Source organism: Falco biarmicus, chromosome 3 (assembly GCF_023638135.1).
Source record: "Falco biarmicus isolate bFalBia1 chromosome 3, bFalBia1.pri, whole genome shotgun sequence".
Lineage (NCBI taxonomy): Eukaryota > Metazoa > Chordata > Aves > Falconiformes > Falconidae > Falco > Falco biarmicus.
Window position 1 is genome coordinate 42,595,573 of NC_079290.1, and position 24,619 is coordinate 42,620,191.

The following is a 24,619-nucleotide window of genomic DNA, read 5'->3' on the forward strand; positions in this document are numbered from 1 at the left end:
GGCCCTCCCTAGATCCATAGTTCTTCGTTATGGCCAATTTGTTTCTGAAAAATGTCTAACAAACTAATAATCTTCCTATGGGTGAAAAATGCTTTACCTAAAAGTTTATCTTCGGGACTATTCTCTTCAGTACCTGAAGAGTTCAAAAAAAGCTGTTTCTGTACCTCTGCCCTTTGTTCCCATTCCTAGTGAAATTACAGATGTCGTGTGGGTCTCATATTTCTCTCATTTTAAAACAATTAGCATTTCCACGTTTTAGACAAAAGCTACAAACTAAAGTGGGAAAAAATCAGGGACACTGGGAAAAGCAACAAAATATAATATTACCTACACGTAAATTCTTTACCTTCAATTATAGCTGAAGTCAACATTGGTCTCACACTACGCAAAAAGGACACCCAGGTTTACCAGTATCTTCAATGAAAAAATTAAAGGCAGGTCCAGATGGTAACATTTACTTACTCGTCTATTTGACAGACACATGTTTCCACCTCTTTCAGTGCAGCTTGTAATTTGAACAGCAACTTTTGATAGACATCTTGTGTTTCTAAATCTTCTTCTTTTAAGAGGTACCTCAGACCATGGCCCTCTTGCTGGCCAAGAGACTGTCCTGAAGGAGCAGCCATAGTAGTAATGGTATGTTGGACATAAATCATGGGATTCAGTTTACCTGGGAATAATCCAAAGAGGTTACAACATTAACTTTTTTTCAACATACTTTTTGAAATTAGTAGAAAACCTAACAAACATTGAAATACTGTCTTGCTTAAAACTTCATATATTTAATTTTGCATTTCATTTTGCATATCAAAGTCAAGTTACTTGAGGGAAAATTATTGTGGATTTATGACTACTTTTTATTATGCTTTAAAAATAAACCTAAAGTATTATACTAGAGGAATTTCATAAAGCCATGTCTTTAGTTTTAATATTTGGGACATAAACCTAAACCAGTTACCTCTTAAGGCTGTATTATCTGAAGCACCAGCAGTAGCTCTTTCAAGCTCAACTGACTTACCTTGATCAGTGCCTTTGTTTTCCTTTTCATGGGAAAAATGTTTTCTGCTGTCTAATTGTACACCAAAGGCACTACCAAGGGAAGTTAAGGTTTTAGGGTAAGACACTTCCATCACATTGATGTGGCAATTGGTTGGACAGAAATCACTGCTGTGAAGTGGTGAAATCTTTGACTTAGCTTGTTTGAAGGTAGGCCAAGCTCTGTTTTTTAATACTCTTGAAAACTGGAAGTGAGAAAGAAAACAAAATTTTTATTAACAGCTTAGGATGCATCAGTACTTGGTTGACAAAACTTGTGTACCTGAAGAGAAAACAAAAGTTTAGTGTATTCCAGGCATCCTTGACTTCAGATGGCTTGACTTCATGATTTCCATCTTTACAAGAGAAAGAAAAATATTTTTCATTTTCTATTTTTGAGGGGGGTTGAAGTAAATTATATTTACAAATGTAAACAGCCTTGTAAAAAGGAGACAGAATTTATTTCCCTTGCAATGTAATAAAATATTGTGTCCCCCTGGGAAGAAAGATTGGAAATGCTCTATGATCCAGTGCTGTACTACACATGACATTTATAAACACCTGCTGACATAGATGTTTTCAAGTCAATGTCTTGCAAAAAAATCTGATTTTTTTGCCTGAAGCTGTAATAAAGACAGAATCGGAAGCCATGAATTACGAATTTCATATTCAGGAAGGATGAAGTCCATGCTAATGGTTCCCTGGGCTGCATTAGGAGAGGTGCTGCCAGCAGGTGGAGAAAGGTGATACTGCTCCTCTACTCAGCACTGGTGAGGCCACACCTGGTGTACAATGTCCCATTCTGGGCTTCCCAGAAGTAGACAGGCATGGACATACTTGAGAGTCTCCAGCAAAGGGCCACAAGATGATTAAGGGAATGGAGCATCTCCCATAAGAAAAGGCTGATAGAGCTGGAACTGTTCTGCCGGAGAAAAGAAGGCTCAGGGGGATCTCATCAATGTGTTCAAAAACCTGAAGGGAGGATGCAAAGATGATGGATCCAGGCTCTTTTCAATGGTGCCCAGTGACAGGACCAGAGGCAATGGGTACAAATCAAAACACAGCTGTTTCCTCTGAACATCAGGAAACAATTTTTCACTGTGAGGGTGACTAAGCACTTGCACAGCTTGGCCAGAGCAGTTGTCAGACCTCTCTCCTTGGAGATACTCAAAAGCCATCTGGACACGGTACTGGGCAACCATCTCTAGGTGGTCCCACTTGAACAGGGGGGTTGGACAATACCTCCAGAGGTCCCTTCCAACCTCACCTATTCTGTGATTTTGAATGATTCTGTGAAGCTGATAAACACTGGATCATAAAAACCGCAAACACCATTTACAGACTTTGCTAGTCCACCACCTCTTCTCTCACCTATGTATCAGTTCAGCAATTATGAAAATTCCCACCCCCCACCCTACACACACACCCCCATTTTATGGTCTAATTCTAATGCAGTGCTTTCGTATCTTTTTCACTATAACACCTGAAATTTTGTACACACTCTTGAACAGGCTTGGAGGTTTTTGGTTTTTAAGATGAGATATGTCAACCCAAAATGGCTAAGACTAAACCATACTAAGTTTGGACATTCAGAAAATACACCCACTTCAGAATCCTAAAAGTCATGAGATTGAGCTCTCCCATCAGAAAAGAGACTTGTCAGTCACAAGTAGGATTTTTGTCTAAACATGTCCTTTTCCCCTTTCCAGTGCAGTTTGTGGTTAGGGGAGGATTTTTTCTGGAAAAGACATAATCAGTTCAAAGGCCCCATTATTTTAATCACCCTGTCTCTCCAGTCAAAATACTGCACAGACCTACCTCAGCTATGGAGCATAGATCATGCATAAGAATAGTTTCAAAGTTAACTTGCAAAGTTCCTTCCCTAATAAATGTCAGTACAAATTCAATCAGTCAAGTTTTGACTAACACTTCAGTTGAACAAAGGTATGTCCCTTCTGAGTAATAAAAGGTTTTTGTGCTGGGATGTAAATTTTTGTTTGTTTTGGTGTCATATTACTCCAGCCAGATGAACATTTGACTGATTAATTACATTTAAATCTTTATATCAGAACAAGATCTGGAAGATTACAAGAAATCCAATTATGGAATTACTTGAAGGCTGAAGAATGTACAAATAGTTAAGAAGGGCACTAAGGACATTCAATGATGAAAATGTTCCTGCAAGCAGTACATATTTCACATCTCAATCTCCCACACATCCTGCTCCAGAGAGACCGAATGCCTGGCTACAATTTAATCAGGTCATAAGTCAGGCCCAAAATTCTTTTCATATATGTGTTGAGAAACATCTGGGACTCATGGCCCTGGACTTGAGATCTATTATGAGCAAAATGTTCTGATAATAATAATAGTAGGAACTGCAGAAATCTGCAGAGTTTCTATTTATAGAATTTGAACTTTCACAGTGAAACCAGCAGCCAAGCTGGGCTCAGGCACTCCAGAACTCTCCTGTAACTATGGTTACCTTTACTTTGCCAAGAAAATGACATACCTATTCCTGAAATTCACTTGTGTTTACTAATTGTCATTAAGAGCTGTAACTGTGAAACTACTGATTTTTGAGAAGATGAGCTTGAAAGTGCAGTTTATATCAGCAATATCTGCTTCTAAACAGTATAAGCTCTACAAAAACTTCCCTGAGGCTGTCCATTTCATATCCAGCATAACACAACAAAATTTCATTTATTGCCTTGGCCTCCAGTAAAGAGATTATATATCGTGCTCAATATTTTTGCTACAGAAAAGGTATAAACCACCTACATGTTACTCAAACTCTAAATACATTATTATTAATGTTAAGACTAACTAGTTTATTATTTTTTTAAAAAATATATTGATTTGTAATCAAATTGAAACCACAGAGGTTTATAATTCAGGCAAACAAGAGAGAATGGATGTTTGGTAATGCAGTATTAATATGTTTTTGATGTCCCCTTCAGTGACTCCTCAGTTTATTCCATTTCCTGTCCAAGAGCACCCTGAAAAGTCTTTGGAAAGCTGCTTTTTTGCCTTCATCCTACTGATGTTTTCCTTATAGTTTTCCCTCCTTTTCCTTTGAAAACCAAGAAAACAGTATCTGCTCTTTTCCATGCAACTTGTAGAATGGTGTGAATTCTACACTGAACCTCTTTTTCCTTTTCTTTTTCCGTTTTTCTTTACAATTTTTTGCATATTAACTCTCAGGACAGACCAGTTTGTAAATGTTCCAGCTGAGATCCCCAACTGAGATAAGACAGGGCAGAGCCAGTTCTATGTAGCCATTCTGGGCCTATTTCAAACTAGCTCCAAACTCCCAAGGCTTAGGTTGTTTGGGAGAGGAACCAGAAGCCAGGGTGAGAAATTAAGTTTCCATTAACAAATTGGCAAATGGTTGATTCATTTATGCCCTGCTCAGATATACAACTATAGAGAAATACACCGACAGCAACTCGAGGTCATACTCTGGGTTATTTATTAATTCACATCTCATTAATTTAGATTTCAAGTGTATGAAAGTCAGCACCTTCTTTTTTCCATGCTATCATGTTTTATTAACCCAAGTTAATCTAACAATTTACAGAGCTATTACTGTTAACAGTAATGCTAGAAAATGTCGTACCAATTTGAAGGGCATAGAAGATGAATAAAAGGGCAACAATTTGTTATTTAAAATTAAGATGCATTAGAAGGAAAAAAAAAGTTTGCTGTTATTGCTTCATTTTTAGTTAACATCTGCAAATTCACTAGAGTATTGGTTTAAGACATTTACAAGAATGCTGGGCCTTTTGTGGGAAATATGCAGTTGATTGTATCTAAAACTGAACACAGTAAACAAGAAAGGATACAATCTACCCAGTGACTAAAAAAAGGGATCATAAAGATCATAAAGAGCACAGTTTGAACACAGTTTATGCAATTACTCAGTTTAAGCAGTCACACCTCAAAATAGCTAAACTCTCAGCTATATTTTTGCCATTGCAATAGACATTTTTAATATTCAAACATTCAGTATGTTTGAACTCTAAACGTCCAAACTGTACCACATTCCCCTGTTTTTCCCTTAAAAGACCAATATCAACAAGGTTAGGACATGTCGGTCATACCTTTTTATAACTAGAGATTCTTCGGTAGATATGCTCAATTTTCTCACTGCAAATGACGCTGAATTTACTTTGAAGCTCAGTGGGGATCACTTCGTTTAAGGAATTGAGGCTGTTGCAATTCTGCACAAAATGTTCATCACTTTTTGCCAGTGCTTCAAGAATCTAAGACAATAGAAACAAGAGCAGTACGTTATGAAATATGATGTTTAGGATAACCTCTTAACCCCTTACTTATAATCCCTTACAATTAAAGCTGAAAAGCGTGATAACCAGTTGCCTTTTAACATTACAGGCAATGCTGCATAACAACAATTAATGAAACTTGGGAAGCAAACATTTTTTTTAAATCTATCTCCTGCAGAAGTTATACACATAATAACTACTTTTATTTGGCTTCTCATGACATTGTCTGATAATGGGTTTACTACTAATTTACTACTAATGTAACCATTATAGCTCCTCCGAAATACATTGTCTGCTGTATTTTCTTGAACAGCACACGTTGCAAAGCTGATATATTAATTCATTACTTGTAGCAAAACTTTGGTCTGGCAGTATAAGCAATACTAACACGTTGAAAAAGCATGCAAGAAAACTGAGTGCTATCCTCTTGTACATTCTGCATATATAAACAGGAAACAGAATAAGCTATACTGCCCAGCAAAGACTGAAGTCTTGCTATGATGGAAATAGAGCCAGCAAGTGATGGTGATAGAAAACTGAGGAAAAAAAGGCATGTTGCAGAGATGAGGGTAGTATATAGCCCTTTTTTTGGAGTCAGATTTACATTTCAAGCATTGAAATTTGTGTTGGGGAACTTGGGAGATGCTGGTTGGGTCCAACTCTGAAGATTGGTTTGAAAAAACACCCCAAAATGGCTTTCTAAGAAAGGCACCCAAAATCCATATTAAGGCACCTAAATAAGGAAAGGCTCACATTTTAGAGATACTCAAAGAAGTGTGGACAAACAACACATACAGTATTAATCTATCATGAGACTCATGTCTGTACGTCACTTCTGCTACAGTTCATTATTACACTATTCACGATCACAGATAGAATATATGATTTATAAGCTGGACCGAGGAGTTTTGAAAAAAATGACAACATACAGAAATTTTGGAGTGCAAAACCTGAAGTTTTTAAGATGTCACAGATTATAAATGACTAGTTCCTGAGAAATTTTTTTCTACAGGTCCCCAGCAGGATGAATTAAGCCTTTAACTCTTCTGCTACAGTGTTCAATTACTCTACTAAAACCCCGCAGTCACTTTGGTCATACTTTTAAGCTTCCTTTATGTCAGGTTTAATCAATAATACAAATTCAAATAATTCAAGTGAGGTTTTTTGCAGCTGTGCATTAAAATAAGTGCATTCAAACCCAGTAACTTTTGCAGCACAAGTTTGCATACTTTCTCGTCATAATAATTAACACAAAGATTTGCACAGTATAGGAAAGCAGGGCAGGATTACTTCATTGCCTAATGCCAAGCAGCAACAAATACACACCATAGAGAGAAGGAAGCATATGGAGAGAAGCATAAGACCCCACTGAACATACAGAGAAGTTTATGCTTACATCATTTAAAACCATTTGCATTGATGAAGTGCTATGACACTTTTTATTATTGCCTTTGAGTTAAGGGACCTGATTTTTCTACCACTGGACCTTTTGTAGTCATTTAGACCACTATCACTTGATATAAACACTACATTATTCTAACACAGTCACATTACATCTCCTTATTGTTTTCTAATAGTTTCTAAATATTTAATTAGTCAGCCTAATCACTAAGGGTGATGACACTGCATTATTTAAGGCCACAATCAGTGTTCTGGAAGTACTCCTTCACTTAACTACTCTATATACAAGAATGGAAAAGTATTTCATAAGCAGTTAGAAAGTAGTAACTTAAAAAATTTATATGAAATTGTAATTACAGCAAGAATTAACATCTTTAAGGCCAACGACCTGAAGCATTGACTAGACCAGCTCTAGCAAATCTTGCGATGCTGGTTCAAGAAGTTACTCCCCTGTCTATCAACCTGACTGGCTCCAAAGTGAAGTCAGGGAAAAGAAACCTTTGCCCATGTCTCAGTCATTTCAGTAAAATATCAGTACTTTAGTTTACACTTCTGATGGAAATATCAACAGAAAAAGAAATTTGCAGGGATCAATACACTCTCCAAAAGTAAAGAAAAAGGGCTTTCATACTTTTATTAATTGTGCTTTGCTAGCATGCGTATGTGTGTGAAAAGATGAAAACAAACTTAGTAAGAGAGCTGTATTACTACAATATTTGTCAATCTGACCCAGACAGTATTATATATATACAAAATTTCACATCCCATTCACAGCAATCACAGATTTTACTATTTGGAATATTCACAAAATAAAAACTCCAAAGTAAATTTTAAAGTTGCACTTTTTCTTTTTCTTCCTCTGTGATTTTGCACCTGTATGTACAGCTTTATTTTACTTTCAAACGCAGAAAAGACAGAGCTTGTGCTACTCCTCCTACTGAAACAAATTTTAAAAGTTGAACATGCAATCCTGATGAGATTAAGTAACTTTTGGAAACTATAGCCTACTTTCACCAAGTTTTGACATATCAGTGAGTCTATGACTTTCTTTCAAGTTTTCTTTGATAATTAAGAAAAAAGGGAGGGGGGCAGGAGGAACAGAAGACCTTAAAGTTCTTTTATATTTTTTCCAGTTTAGAGGCTCAATTTTTAACCACGCCATAACTTAGTTTGCTTCCTGGATGCACAATCATTCTCCAAAATGTCAAAGGTATAAAGGTGACCAATTGTAAGATACTAAATAAAATACATATAATCCTAAGAATAAGCAAGAGACAGATGTCAGTCCATTGGTATTAAGCATAGTAAGAATTAATACATATAAAAATTGCTTCATACCTTTGCAGTCAAGCTGAAAAATCCTTTTGGTTCAATCATTTTTTCTAACACGTGGCACTTTATTCCAGCTGTGCTGTCATACTCATAAACCACCCCATACTCCAGATGAACATTGTCAACAGTGAGACTCACATGATCCTTCTTCCCATCAATTATTGCCATAGTGTTAAATTTGTCAATTACCTCTAGAATAAAGAAAATAACACAAATCAGTTGAGGAGGGCTGGTCATTAAACAAACTGAAAAGGACACAGGCAAACATTCTAGTAACAGGTATACTCTGATCATTCTATTTAAAAATGCTCATCAAAAAACCTACCTACCAGCTGAATAATTTAAAAATCAGAACACCAGTGGGTTTATGGATGTTAAAATACTAGATTGCTAAAAAGGCATGAACAGACAAGTCACAGTAGTCCCTCTTTAGAAACAGTTATTGAAGGGACTAATTTAATTTCATTTATAATCCAGAAACATTAAAAAAAAACCAACCAAAAAAAGGGAAAACTAAGAACTTTAAATAAACTAGAAGAAAATTACCATGAAAAAACTGTCAACATTCAGAAATGAAATCACAGTATCAGCATTTACCCAGAGAACATAAATACAGTTCACGTTAACTGTCGCTTTAATTACCATGATGCATGAGTGCAGCTTTATCTAAATGTTAATTGCCTGAAAATAATCTGAAGGATAACTGATCTGTTATTTCTTGTGCAGTAGTGACTAATGCATCTAATTTAGCCTTAAATGATTACCAGTAGTGAAAACAGATTAGGTAATTCCTAGGATTATGCATCCTATGAATGAAAATTGAACAGATTTTCCCGAAAGTGTTCACAGAAGCTTTTTCTCAAAATGGGAAATATAATAATTTTTAGAGAATGGCAAATTAAATTTACATGTTTAGAATGCATGAAAAAGCAAATCATTATGTAAAATGCACCTTACAGTCTGCTTGCAACTTCCTCTCTGAAAACAAAACTACTGCTTGTATTTTTCTTGCTACTACACAAACGTTCTGATCAACAACAAAATCAAAACAAGCATCACATACCTTCCACTTTGCAGTCAAAGGCATCTCCTCCATCATCTCCAGAGGGCTTGGTGTTTGTTTTCTGAAGATCTTCCTGTGCACTTTCAATGCTGTTGTAAACCCACTGTATAGAATCTTGCTAAAAATACCAAACAAAAAAAAGACAGCTAGGAAAAACTTTGCAAGTACAATTGGTAGCAACTTATTTCATTGCTCTCAAACATGAAATATTTGCTTTAATTCCCTGATTATTACTACCTTTACTGCCTTCTGAGCTCCAAGTTTATAACCATTTTTTTAAAACTACAGATAATTTTGGTGTTCTCCAAAACCATCTGAGGTATTTTGTCAGCTTTTTATTTCAGAATGTACTATCATGAGACAATATGAGGTCTGTGATACCATGACATCCATCAGTTTCATGTCTCTGCCAAATACAATATAAGGCATTTCAAATCAAACTGCACATTGAAAAGTATTTGAGACAAGAAGTTGTGAAGAAATAAAGAGAACCGATTTTTGTCTTGCTAAATCTGCTGTGCATCTACCGAACAAAGATATGCTGTGTCCAGTTAATCTATCACCCATGTGCCACTGGCAAGAAAAATATACACTACAGCTTTCATTACTTATACTTGCCTTTACTACAGTTATTTTACTAGATGTTCCTTATTTTTGCCCCAGCTTAGCAAAACCCCCAAAAAAGACAGAATCACAGGCCCTGGAAATCCTGCATCTCATGCAACTGAGTGACACATGAGCACAGAAATAGTGACTTGGTCATACAACCTATAAAGAAGCCACACATATGCCTTAGATCTTGTTTTCCCCCCTTAGTTACTCAGCCACACGCCCATCATATCCTTGTGGAAGGGCCTATCAAGCATGCCATCTCCAGACTACTTCTTCTCTTACCCTTACCCTTCAAAAGCAGCTTAGCAGTCAGCTTATCACTCCCTCTCCAACAGCTACAGCAGAATAAATGGCATGACTATGACTAATCCTAATTCACAGACTTTAAAAAGTTGTTTGTGGAAGAGTTCAAAGTTAAGCAATGATAGCAAAAGTTTAAGCCAAATGTTACAATTGTCACGCAAAATCCCAAGCACATCTGATTATGCTTCTCTAACATACAATATTCAGCTGCTATCTTTGCCCCATTAATCATAGATAACTATATTTTTGTATGACTAAGATACTGTTTCCTAAATTCATCCATGCTCTACTTTTCACTCAATGGCACTGAACTTATTTGATCTTAGTATGACCTAATAGAAGGAGTAACAACTTAAACTGGTAGTCTGTTTCTCCAAATTTAACAGAAGACAGAATGCAGTATGATTTGGAGCAATGGTCTCCAAAACCATTACAGAGGCACAAACTAAGCATAAAATTGTCACAGCATGATGAGTATCACTGCAAAGAAATTGTAATTCTAAGAAGTAAAATCTGCTTTCAATTTTCTTTTTCCAGACAAGACAGAAATAATATAAACACTGTCCAAAAGAAGTTACTCAGTTATTCACACTGCAAGAATCTGAAATGAAACTTCATGCTCCAGGCAATCAGGAAGAGTCCTCACCCTGAGAAGTGGAATATGCAGGAAACAGAAAAAGTTCTCTTTCAATTATGCAATTGCCAATGACAGGAGAGACTGAAATATTAAATTGATATTAATTAAATAAGCTAATGCACTGTACTTACAAAATAGGAGAAATCCATAATCATCTTCCCAATAATTAAAAACTCAAACTTCTGAATAGGAAATGAAATTTCAGCTGTCTTGACACCCATGGGAAAACTGCCATCTATTTCAGTCTAGACACTTCTCCCATAGCATTTGATAGCACTACATCCTAAATGAAGTTTTTCTTGTCAGTCTGAGGGATTTTAGTTATTTGTGATCTGCTGAATTGTGATAGCTGCTTTTTAAGATTGAAATAAATACTCTGTATAGGAAAAAGTGTTAAATACTCCAACATATTACACAAGTGGATTAAAAAAACAAAGTAATTTTGCATGTCAAGGCATTCATGCCAGCCAACATTAATCAGTCCTCTCTGGTTGTCACTAATCCCTATAGGAACTCTACAGCTGCACTCAGAGAGAACACACCTGCTATAAAGAATTTAACTTATCTATTATTCTAGCCAGTTATGCTACTAGTGCACAAAACACCCTCTCTTTACTAGAGTGCATCTTCCTTTAAAGAATAGGTGGGCTTGATCTTAATATGGTATGTAACAACTTAAATTCTGTATTAGAGTTTAACCACAAATGTCCAAACACTTCCATAAAGACTGTATTTGCATGACACAGTTCTAACTACCTCTTACTTGTAATTCTTATCTCATATCTATGCAGTTGGTGTGGGAGAAGGATTTCACTCTTGATTTTAATTGGATTTTTCTTCTCAATTAACATGTACTGGAAGCATTTGTGAAGTTAATTAATGATACTGAATCACAGTTCATGAAAAATTTGCAGGAACTTGGAAAAATTACATTACAGAATCCAGCTGGTTTTGTTTTCTTCTTAAATTTTTTGCCTTGGGATCCTGAGATTTTCTCCTAAACTAACGTGAAAAAGATAACAAAAACTGCATGTATGTATTAAAAAAAAAGATAAATTTTGAGTCCTTGAATGTATGTTTGTTCCCAAGATTGGGATGCAATGGGAAGACAGAGACTTTTATAGGTGGAATATGTGCACTCTGCTATGTGCTGAAGTGTTACAAAATCCTGGAAGAAGATCAGCTTTTTTTGCATTGCATTCTCCTGCTGCTGAGCTGGCAGAGAGCTGTGTAAATCCCTCTCCATCACGATGAGAATATACCTCATAATGCTTTCTGCACAGAACTGCAGAAACACTTGAAATAATCCTTTAAAAATACCATATGAGAAAAAAAAGAGCTGTAGCTTTATATTTATTTCAATGGAGAAATTAAATAGACCTCGAACATCAGCAATATATTGAGCAATCTTTAACTTCGCTACTTCAACTGGCCTCCCTTCACTTTTATTCACCACTCCTTTCCCCTCATCCCATTCAAACACAACAGATGTGGACAAAGATAGAGAGTACGCTGTTTACTTTGACAAAAAAAAAAAAAAAAAAAAAAAAAGAAGAAAATCTGCAAGGGTATGAAGTGAGACATACCTGCATTGGCCGTCTGTACTTCCTGCAAGCCGTGACATGAGCGATAACACTTGCATGAGTCTCTTTGCTAACATTAATTCCATTCACTTTGATTATGCATTGGCCAGGATGAAGACCTGCTGCAGCTGCCACCGTTCCTATTAAATAAACCCACACAGATAACAGACTTCTTTTCCTAAACATCTCCTTTAGAGCTTTCAGTCCAAAAGCCTGATTTAAAAATCAGAATCTGCTCTCACTGACTCTTACTTAGTTCCTCTGACCACAGGATGCTTCTGCAGTCAGCTAGACTCCAAGAAAATGGAGTTCCCCAGCAGATGATTCCATAAAAAGAGATCACACTTTTTTCTAAAGGCTGTTTAATAAAACAAATGTCGATTAGTGATACGACAGTGTGGAAATTCTGTCTTAAAGAAAATGATTTTAAAAGGATAAAAAGGCTCCAGCTTGAAACGACAGTGTGGAAATTCTGTCTTAAAGAAAAGGATTTTAAAAGGATAAAAAGGCTCCAGCTTGAAACTCACTAATTATAACATAGACCACTTTTATTGTGATTTTTTTTTATATGCCGCAAGCTTATGAGCATCTTGACTACTTTAGATGTCTGTGTTTTAAATATAAAACAGCAGCTTTCTGATAATCCATAAAGTATCACAGCATACTAGTGTTTCTTGTTAAACACTAAGCAAAATACCCAAATCCAAAGCATTCCCAAGGATCTTGTTCTTATTTTAATCTTTTTACCAACTCTTTTATAACAGAGTGCTTTACGGATTTATTCAAAATACGCAAAGATAATCAAGTAAGAGATCTCAATTTTTTTGTTTGTTTTGTTTGAGAAAAAAAAAACCAACAACACCAAAACTTTCTCTTTGAGCAACATAAAATAGACGGTTTGACAATTTATTTTCACACTGGAATAACCACCTTGGGAAAATCTTCTATGCATTGAATAGGTACTACGAAAATAGCAGCTGTCTCCAGGTCTTTTCAGTGTGACTCAAGCCCAGTCTTGAAAGACAGCCTGTTGGAGTATGGCCTTAGTTCCAGCTACCTGAACATTCTCTATTGCCTAGAGACTGCAAGGCAGAGATGCAGAAGCTAGCTCCTGTAAAAGAAAAGGCTAGACTGAATTTGCAGGGCTGACAAATAGAAAGCTTGTCATGACTTGTCAGCTGAGCAGACTTGACAAGGAAATAGCTTAAATAATATACCTGGATTTCCTTCATTTTAGGTACTATCAGGTTAGATGAGAGCTGCATTTTAAATGCAGTATCAAAGAAAGTCTTTGGAAATTACACCATTACGAGCTATTGATCGCTTCCCAAAAAAAGATTTAAAAATAAACGTTTAAATAGGCCTTATTACATCTCTCTCTCTCCAAAAAAACCCATACCATTTCTTCAAAAAACTCAAGGTCCCAATTCAGCAAAGTATTTAAGCATATGCTTAAAATCTTTCAGGTTTAGCAAACCACACAAGCAAGCACTTACATATTGTTGAGGCTAATTGGAATAAAGTATGTACTTAATGAATAAGGATAGGCAGTTGAATTGAGATCCAGGTGCAGAAACAATTATCACATCAGCTCAACAGTCTGTGGTTTATTACTTTCTCTTGAAAACCTAATTTCTGGCACCACAGCCTAGAAAAAGAGTCATCAGCTTTGTTCAAATCTAGCTGCTTTGCAGATCTGTTCACTTTAAATTCCTCAATTACAAAAGGGAGGGGGGAGGGGGGGAAGACAAAACTGCCCCACAATAGCTGAAAATACAGTGTTAGTTGGCTCCACCTCTAACGACATGTGACAGCAACAAAGAATGCTTCTTTGCAGAAGGACTTTTATTGCTAGTGTACCAGTCAATAACATACTGAGTTAGGGATGGCAAGCATTTGACAATCCCATCACAAAATGGACAAAACAGTGTTTAGAGGAAACACTGCAATTACTAAAACAGACTAGATTACTAGCACCCTTGAAAAGATTTGTGAAAATTGCATTTTCTGTAAAATGTTTTCAGAACACTGCAGAACCACATGGCTACCTAACAAATTAATGTTCAGGAAGTGAGTGGTTCCCAACACTCATTTATTGGAGGTGATTTTGCATCCAACAGCTATTCCTTAGTCTAAAAGAATGCACAGCCTTAACTTAACTTCCCTACATTTGTCAAAAGCCAGAAAAACTATCCAAAGCTTACAAAGTATAAGAACACAAAATAATCTTATTTTGTTTTATTTAATACTGTATGTTACTTTAAAAGAAACAAAGAATCTCAGCTGAATCACTGGACCTAATTTGGATTTATCTCAGCCATGCCACTTAGACATGAAGTATCTGTTTACCACTGCCATTGACAGCTCTTACCTCTCCCAACAGCATGGACAACTGATGGGCCAAATCCTCGGATTTGGAATCCAAGTCCATCTGCAGAATCAGGAATCTTCACTGTCCTGATACAAGCAAACATTCAATATGAATGCAGCAAAAGGTAGCATTTTGTTATTCAAGATAAAAGTGGACAACAGTAAGTAGGTTAAAAGGGTGCAAGATGCCCCACTTTCATTCACTTCACAGTCTCAGATTCAGCATCGCTCATATTCCAGACACTTTGTACCACTGACATCAGAAATCAGAGCGAAGTGAGATAACAAAACCAGTCAGAAGAAGGCAATACTATTTTGCAGGGAAATTCAATATGCCAATTACAACCTAAGCACCACGGCTTTAAAATTCCTCCCAAAGGGACTGCAGTTTGGGTAAGTTGCCACAGCACAGAACACTGAAAGCTCTGGGAAGGCAGGCAGTCTCTCAGCTAAGAGGACAGAGCCTGGGGACCACAGATCACGGCAAGCCTTGACAAAAGAACTGCATTAGACTGCAGAGACTAGATCCATATTACAATTTGTTACCATCGAAGTGTCTGCTTGGTGAGTTTTATTGAAAAAATATTTTGTTGCAGTTTTCTTCTAGCACCTATAGAAAGTACTGGGTTTTGTAAAGCAAGAATTGGCTACTGCTGTTCATATAACTTGTAAGCACATTGTGCTGCACTCCTGCTGGGTCTTAGTGCAACAGTGATATGCCTACTGACAAACATAACCAACAAAAGCAGTTCTGAGAATCAAAATTCACATTTGCTCCTTAAAATGAAGCCCTGAGCTCACCCAAAGTAAGCTAGCATATCTGCATGATATCAGCTCAGGTTCCAGGAAAAGCAACACAGCTGCATTAGCCCTAATCAGAGCTAGTTAGGTCATGCATAACAGTGCACTCATTCAACTTCGCAGCCTTTACTTCCAGAGCCAGCTTCCTTATTACTTAAGGGATCTTTGCTACAAGCTCCATTTGTCAGTGCAAAAGCAGACAAATTCAAATTGATGCTGAAAAGTGATTTTAGATTTGGACCGTAATAAACTTCATTTACAGGTGGTTTTGAATAGCATCACTGCATCATTTCTTGTACCTTCGGTTTTTTCTGGTATACACGTTTAGTATTTGGAGATGATTATCAGCAGAGGTGAGATCCAAAACCCACTGAAGTCTACACATTTTTTAAAAATATTAGAATATTCTTGAGCTTAATAGATTTTAATTTGAAATATTTTCTGAAGTATAGCATCATTTAGTATACTTATATATTAACTAAAGTTGATACAATCTATATGGTTTCATTCTGAAAATGTTTTGTGAACATGCTAATGAGCTATGAAAGACCATCACTGGCAATTTAGGCCAAGAATTTAGGAAAGAATCGTCTCTTCTGCCAACACAGTTGTGCTAGCAGCAGCTCCTGACAAAAAGCAGGCAGCACTGAGAAACAAATTATTCAACCCCTCTGAACTCCTCATTCACTAGATCATCTCTGTTAATCTTGAAATCCACCCATATTTTTACAGGCAAGATGTGTCAAATTAAACCAAGATCTACATTAAAGAAAGGCCAAGTATATGCCTTTTATGTTTGCTAAACACTATCTTCTACTGGTTTGAGGAAAATTTTTTTGGTGTTGTTTTTCTTTGTTTGGGTGTTTTCTCGGAGTATCTGTCCAGATGATCATCTTTATGCCATATTTCTTTCTTTGCTCTTTTCCCCTTTCTGGGTGCCATATGCATTCCACTGCATAACAGGAGAAATGTGTCTCCACTCCACCACTGAACCAGACTCACTTCCAAGGTACTTTGCGCTATCTGGTAAGAGAGGATGGTTCCTCCTTACCCTGCAAAATTTAATCAAAATTTCTCCTGACCACTGTTTCTTACTTTCCTCTTCCTTTCGTATGTATAAACTAGTAACAACTGTATTAACTTTATTAATAGACCTATACTCATTTACATACTTACTGAACCCAGCCATTAGGCCTCATTTTGTATTTCTTTAACGTAACAAAAATTGCATTTAGGTAGGAATGGTCAAAACAGAAACACATCTGTTACATAAAGGTGGAGAGCTGTTTACTTGCTCCTGCTGTTAACACAACCAGCACACATGCTGAAGTGGCCCATTAGATCACAGAGTCCAACTTCTGCCAAACCAGCAACTAATCCCCAGACAGAGGAACTTGTTTAATAAACACAGTGAGAGGTAAGTGATCAAACCAGTTCATATAGTCAGGGAAACTTCATGTTCTCTTGTGGCTCCTGCAGGTATTTAAAGTGGCAGAGCTGATGAACTAAAGCACTTGTGTTTCACTTTTGCTGACTGTCAAATGTAATAAAACAAAATCAAAGCATATCAAATTGCTTGACCTTACAAAGTCAGATTAGATGCAGCATTTCAAATAACTTTACAGTAGTGCTGTCTGAAGTTCCACCAATCCTTTAAAATTCACTTCAACTGTAGTTTGTAAAAATTCCCCCAAAGGAATGTCAACTTACTCCCGTGGTTTGGTGCTCACAAGAACCCGCAGGGGCTTTCTGCTGTTTAAACATGCTTTTAGGAAGCAATCCACTTCACTGAAGGGTCGCAGAAAAACCAGGTCACCGTTAATGGCAAAGATTTTTTTCCCAACCTCCAAGCCTGCCATCTAGAAAACAAAAGCAGTTGTGTATATGTTTGTTTTTTATAACCACTAACATTATGTTTTCTTCTGCTGGCATGAAATCCCAATAGAAATAATGACACACATCTTTCCTGTACATTCTTTACGCCTCCTTCAATTACCATGTGCAAAAGACTTACACCACAAAACATTTCTAGAACTGGTTAAACTAATATGAAGGGTACAGTAAATATTCATTCTGAAGAGATCAAAATACAAGACTAGTCTTAATCAAGATTTTATGACAGTATTACAATATCAATTAATATTTGTAATATTTAACACTATAGCTTGAGGCAGTTTATTTTTTATGATATTACCTAATTTGTCCATCCATCATTCTCCAAAGGAACTAAAGCTTATTTTCATAAGGAAAGACCTGATTAATATTTTAGTAAGTTAGTATTTATTAAGTTCCAAACCAAAACAATATCCTCAAACGTTTCATGGCTTTTGAGCCAAAGGTATGGCAAGCCAAATTGCATAGAGTTTTTAAACTCTGGTCTAACAAGAAAGGAACTGTACCCAGCTGGATGGCAGGAGTACACAGAGCAGCTCAGGGCACAGGCTAAGCTTTACCACTGTCTGAGATCACAGCAAAACCTGACTGCTATAAATCACTCCTGTGTGGCTCTGTGACTGTATTATATTATTGATTTGTCGTATCTATTTTCATCTGAAATTTCTATTCCAATATGAGATTTAGAAAGGCTTGAGATCCAGGTTCAATTTTTTTCTCTCATGGAAAAGACCCATTCTTTATACATGTATAGAGACTCCCATGCAGTTCAGTAGAATATGAATTTAACCAAAAAGTATCTAAAGCAATACTAACAAACAGAAAGGCTGCAATTTACTCATTCAGATTGTCAAATTCTAAACTTTATCCAAAGCTTGACACATCCTTTTTTATGAAATATATCAAGTGTGACTCACAGACGAGCTTTATATTCATTTCATATTCTACCAAAAATATTTATTCTACTCATGATTAATGTCATCACTGGAATATTATAAAATGTACAAAAATAAAATGATAAATTTTATATCACCGCTCAACATAACAATTTACCTGAGCAGAAAATGAGTGTTGATAATGGTCAGAACAATATTTAAAAAAAAAAAAAAAAAGGAAAGAAAAAAAGGAGGAAAAAAAAGATTCACAACCACAGCTTTCCTGGAAAGTTGTTGTTGTTACCTTCTACTACTACATATTTTGCAAACTGATGTACAAAACATACACCTGTGATCAAGTGAATAAAACAGGGAAGATAATTTGTAATACTTGATACCTCAGCATTTGATCCTTTCTCCACCACTTTAATAATTGGCACCTTGTTTTTATCTTCTAAACCAAAACCATAGGTGCCTTCATTAGATTTAATCTGAAAAACAAAATTGTTCAAAACACTGTTCAGAAAGGAGAGCTAAAGTATATCTCCATTAAATAACAATACACAGTGCTAACATATTGTCACAACAATCATTTTTTTCATTCATCAAAGCATACTATCATTGGGTTTCACGCACCATTAATGACTTGGCTATGACATTTTCCACTACTTTCAGATCATGTTTCATGAGTCTCTGCTTCATATTTGACCCTTCCATTTCTTCATCCGCATAAAAACGGAACAGCAGTGGTTCATCTTTAAATTCGCTTTTCTCTAACACTGTATAATACAAAACCACACATATTAATCCTTTTTGTTAAATTTTTTAATATAATCTTTCATCTTTTGGAAAATACCAAAAATGCATACACATATTAAATGCTAGCAAACTATTTTTCTGCATGAATCTAGGAAAATCTTAATTTTTAATGTGAACAACAATTTTTATTTGGATCCGTTCCACATAGGTATCACTAAGCTCATTTTCAACAACAACATCTGGATTCCACCAAGCTGAGGATGACACATTAGCCCGAAACAGTTTTAGTGAAAATGTTCAAGCAAAAGTTTTCTTCTTAAAAAGAATTTTAAAACATGATTCTGAACAGTGCTTCTGGAAAACTGCTGGAGATGCTTACCACCAAGTTCTGGCACTCTCCAGGTGGTGAAACATGTCAGGTTCAGTATTAGAAATGGGTTTGGTGGGGATGTAGAAGCAACTAGAACAGCAGATGTATGCAGTTTGTATGTTTAAAAGTGAAAGGAAAAAGAATGAACAATGCCAGACAGGAAGTTAATTCTCCCTCCTTCTCTAAACAAGCTGATGAGAAAATAATTTCTTCCTCTCTTTATTTCAGTAAATTACCTACTGCTTCAATCCTTTCACTGAAATCTTCCCTCTGATGGTATTAAACATGACCTTGTTCACCTCATTTTTGGTACTGCACACACTTCTGCTCTCATCTCCCTCCTTCTTTCTTCACTATTGTCCTTATCATTTTCCCATTTTTCTACACTCCACTTTCTCCCGTTGTCACCATTTCACTTTTTCAAAGTCATGCTCCTCCATACTCCCTTCATTCCCCCCCAGATGTCTCCTTTCTTTCCTACATATTTCCTAAATGTTACTGTCTCACCTGTCCAAATATGTGTTACTATCTTAAGAAATTTCTTTCAAAGTGGCTAATAAAACTGCCCCCTCCTAAATACTTTAGAAGATTAATTCCTCAGTACATGTTTTAAAATTGACTGGAACTGATTTTCAGAGTATACAATAGCTTTTTTTTTTTTTTTTCCGGAAGACAGTAGCACAGGTCTCTTTAGCAATACAATGAAAGAACTTTCTATCCCTTCTGTAATATCTCTACCAGCCCCTGCATTTCCTTCCAGCTATGTAAACAGCATTAAACAAAAGGTAAGCGTACCTTGTACAGAATGTACTTACTTACCATGGTGCATAAATCCATTATCACAAAGAGCTACGCCGAATATCATAGCTTCCTCCCTTGTCCGGCAATCCCCCTATTAAACCGCAGCATATTTTTAATATATTTTAATGTAGCACCAAGATGGATACTATGCACAATGGCATAACTTCACACGGCTGACAATGGTTAAAGATTATATTTACCACTGCCACCTTCATATATACATTTATAGCATACATATAAAACAATACATACATGTTTATCATAAAATAGTTTGGGTTGGAAGGGACCTTTATATGGTATACCTCTTCATAGTTACAAATAAATGTAAACATTTAAGCAACACTGCATTCTCCATAAAAATTTAACATTAAAGAATCTGAAAGCGTCAACGTTTTTAACTTTTATTTTATAAAACTTATGCATGTTGACTGAGTGGACAGGATACCTTGTTCTTGTTCCTAGTTCACTGAAAATAAAACAGAATTGATGACAGCAAATTGGTACTGACTTTTGTCCATTTAGTTAGTAATTCAGAGTTTTTCAGAGCCTATCCATTTCATTTTAAGCCATGAACAGTGTTACATGCTGAATCACAAAGCTAAGTCTCATTAAAACATTTAAAGTTCAATTGCAAATAAGGAAGATAAGCACCACAGGGATGAGCAGCGTGGCTGCTGATGGCTGATTGCTTTTACTTTACTAGTTTAAGAGGATTACACTTACAGAGGCTGTTCCAATAACCCTTAGACAAAGTGTCTGCATGTTATTCTGCTTAATACATCAGTAACTTAGAATTTAAATGCAAAACATACTTAAATCCAAAAGGTGAATACTTGCCTGTGCAATCAACCAGTCTATCAGTTTGTTAGCCATAACCACAGATTTGTAGGTCCTCAAGTGATAATCTTTATCCCTGTTCAAAACAAAACAATTTTTAAAAAACAAAACCTCAAAAGAGCCTAACAGATGAAAACTTGTATTTTATAAACAAGTTAGTGCAAGCATGAATTGAGTGTGTTCTAATGGTTCAGAAGTTGCCTCTGGAGTAAAAAAGTGAGTCAAACTGTTCAGTGTAGATAGAAAGGAGGAGGCTGACAGTATCTTCCTTGGGCAATAATATCATTGGAGTATAAATACAGTTGTTTTGTTACAGCTGGGACTCTGCAAATAAGGTAATGGGGTGCTAGTAAAGGAGTATATTAATATATACAGTAAGCATATAAGCATATCCATCAGGACCTAGAAGGCTCTAAAAGTCTGTAAAAAAAGGTCATGTTGAATGGAGCTTGCAATCATTTAATGATTCAGTTATGCTTTTTGTCTTGATAGGCCTTCAGTCTTGTTTGATTACTCCCAAGAGACGAATACTGAAAGGATGGGTTAGGTTCCTACATTCAAACACAGTATCTTCAGGTTATATACTTCTTCTGAATTACTCTCTAAGGATTTCTCAATTGGACTCACCTAATTACTGGGGTAAACAGACTGTGAAGGCGACAGTACAGTCGTACACCCTGTTAAAGAGAAAGATGAGGTTAGTTAACAACACATTCACATCACACAGAATGTTAAGAGGAATGGACACAGTACTTCATTTAGATAGTAAAAAAAGTCTGTTCAAATTTCTGTATATTTTCACATGCCAAAACTTAGTATTTCATTGTAACAATATTGATGAATAAACTGTGAGAAAGAAAACATTTCCGATCTAATCTAAGCTTCACTGAGACACACGCAAAAAGGACAGCTTTAAGGTAGCATTAAAAAAATTTTGAAGGTATAGTACTTTGAAAGAAAAGTATACAAAACCTGAAAGATAAAGCAATTTTTCCATGCATTAAGGTCTACCCAATCACTGGTTGTTATTCTACACACAAAATGAGTAAAAACACTGCGTTTGATTATATACATCCATATGTTACTGGCAAACTGAAATTACAACTAACCAATAAACTCAAGAAAAAGGCAAAAAGACTCAAAGATTGAAAATAGCTTCAATTAAAAACAAAAAATAAAATATTTGGAGGAGTTTAAGAAACTATTATCAGAAAACTGTATTTTAAAAAAGAAATCACATTAGTATTACTTAGCAGACTGTCAAAAAACATTTATGTTTATAACATGCAAGAAAAAACACATATAACAAAAGCTGTGTCAAATTAGATTCCATTCTACTTCGCTGTGCCTAGTAGTTCAGTATTGAAGATTCTTCCAGATACACCTTACACTAACAAATGCCAGCAGAAAAGTAAATGACTCTGTAATGTAATACCCAAATGCTGACATTTTCTACCACCTCAAAATCATGAATATGATTTTGAATATTAATAAGTTTAAAGGCAACTTTGTTCAATCATTTTTTTGTGCTCAGTAATGTAAATGGATAACACTACCTGTGTTTAAACATCTATGTGACTGCAGATTTACTGCCTTGTTAAGGCACTAATAAGAGACACTCAGATTTAAGAGCAAATTAAACCCAATTTTCTACATACAGCTTCATATCTATTAAAATGGACTGAAAATACAATAGACTGAAACACCAGCTTCAGAATAACCCAGAAACACAGGCAATGCATCCTGCATTTGAAACCATTAAATAAGAAAAATAACTAAAAAATAACAAACTTTAATTTTGTACTTAAAATATGTAACAGTAAGCCAAAATCTTCCCTAACAAATGGAAAACCTAATTTGATTCACATAAATACAGAGACAGGCAAGAGTGAGCAGCTGTTGTTTATCCTAGCATAGTATTTTACAATTTTTTCAAGCAGAACCTTCATTTTTGATGGGTTCTTCCTAATAACAGCAACTATTCTGTCCTGTACCTTAGAGATCACATCCTGCATCTCATTTCTGGGGTAGTATGTTCCATCATCGTATCGGAATCTGTACAGCATGTGTTCGGGTTTGAATTGGTGCTTATCTGTAACTAAATTTAAAAAAAAAACAACAACAACAAAAACAAACAAACAAAAAAGTTGTTAGGTGACTTTCTAAAGAAATCAACCAGAGGGCCAACATCATTTCTTCTAGTAACAGCCCATTACACAGCAATAGGTAGACTTCAGACAGGGAGGGCAGGAAGCCCAATTAGATCATTGGCCTTAAGTTCCTTTATGTCACCAGTGACATCTCTTACAATGTTTAAGTAGTCCAGAAGAAACCAAACAATTTCAAGTCACAGGGCAAAGAGTAAGATGAACAAACAGGCAGGGAACAGCCTCAAAAATTAGGTTCTCAAATGTTTTTAGTCTTCAGTACTTTTGTAAAGCATATTAACCAAATAGCCAAATAAAGCTTCTTTTGCAACTATTCATATTACTGTTCCACATCATTCTCTGTTCTAATTCTCACTGAGGCAAATCTCCAATGAACCAGCAAAAATACAAACCCTCCACAACACATCTGATCAGTCTTGCACTGGGGAGAAAAGGGAGAGGGAATGTATTCCTCCATACATAGCCAGCTGAAAGTCTTATGTGCAAGAGACCAGCAATCATTATGAAGGTGTGGATTTCCCCAAAGACCCATGAAAAAGGATGTGAACAGGTGGGTTTCCAGAGTTTCACAAGATTCCAGCAACAAACTTCACAACTTCCAAGTGTTTTGCCAAAACAGTCATATCGTATGATACAAAACTTCTACAGCAAGTCTTTCTGAAACACAGCCGATTCATTTGATGGCTGAGGGTAGGACTAGGCACCAGCACCACCCTAGGATAACTGTCTTGTATTAATTACTGTTTTGCTTGCAGATGTAAGCTTTAATTTTTAAACTAAATTTGCATGTCATTGACTGATAAAAGAGGGTATGTCTTCATTAATCAGAGTAACAGGCCTGACAATGTCAGATAATTCTTCTGTGCGTGCCTTCCTATACCAAGTGATTAAACCATCATACATTGTTCTCTTCAAAAAATTTAGTTAGGCATCATAAACTTTGTATAGTCAAGTGGCTTCTGTCTGCATCATTTTTCATGCCCTTCCAAGCTGTTCAGTATCTCCACACATCATCTGATACATGGACATAAAAATTGGACTCCATATGTTAAGTGGTTTCACCAGCATCATGTGCAAGAGCAAAATAACTTCTCTACCTGTATTCAATATATCTACTAACAGTAAAGCCCAGAACACTATCCCAACTGATTGAACTGATGGTTCACGATAAGGTAATTATCCAAAATAACCCCTAAGTTCTTTCACATATCATTGCTTCTCAATACATCAACTACAGACTACAAAATTTTCACATGTAATACCTAGTATAATTATCTAAATTAATTTTAATGGAATATAAATTTAACTCAGCAAAAAAGATATCTTCTAGTTCTGTAATTAAAAAAAAAATAATCCTGCTTTTGAAGGAGAAAAAATATGTTCGACTAGATTAACATACATTAAGAGTTTTTAAAACCAGCAGCTACAGAAAATAGAAAAACCATAACCAGGACAGTATTGCCTAAGGCCAGATTGTTCCTCGCTTTACAGAG

General features: G+C 35.8%; 1 protein-coding gene across 2 annotated transcripts in view; it reads right to left on the reverse strand.

Moving 5' to 3' along the window:
* PREX2 (phosphatidylinositol-3,4,5-trisphosphate dependent Rac exchange factor 2) overlaps positions 1 to 24,619 on the reverse strand; it is a 180,819-nt gene that overhangs the window by 73,092 nt on the left and 83,108 nt on the right. For both annotated transcript variants that reach the window (XM_056331919.1, XM_056331917.1), the window contains 14 exons: positions 22,953 to 23,056; positions 21,586 to 21,635; positions 20,959 to 21,034; positions 20,140 to 20,212; positions 18,828 to 18,970; positions 18,590 to 18,682; positions 17,134 to 17,282; positions 14,624 to 14,709; positions 12,256 to 12,392; positions 9,118 to 9,235; positions 8,061 to 8,245; positions 5,139 to 5,300; positions 1,019 to 1,241; positions 463 to 670 (listed from right to left, as the gene is read on the reverse strand). In XM_056331919.1, the coding sequence (XP_056187894.1) occupies positions 463 to 670; positions 1,019 to 1,241; positions 5,139 to 5,300; positions 8,061 to 8,245; positions 9,118 to 9,235; positions 12,256 to 12,392; positions 14,624 to 14,709; positions 17,134 to 17,282; positions 18,590 to 18,682; positions 18,828 to 18,970; positions 20,140 to 20,212; positions 20,959 to 21,034; positions 21,586 to 21,635; positions 22,953 to 23,056 (1,807 nt within the window). The remainder of the gene's footprint in view (positions 1 to 462; positions 671 to 1,018; positions 1,242 to 5,138; positions 5,301 to 8,060; positions 8,246 to 9,117; positions 9,236 to 12,255; positions 12,393 to 14,623; positions 14,710 to 17,133; positions 17,283 to 18,589; positions 18,683 to 18,827; positions 18,971 to 20,139; positions 20,213 to 20,958; positions 21,035 to 21,585; positions 21,636 to 22,952; positions 23,057 to 24,619) is intronic.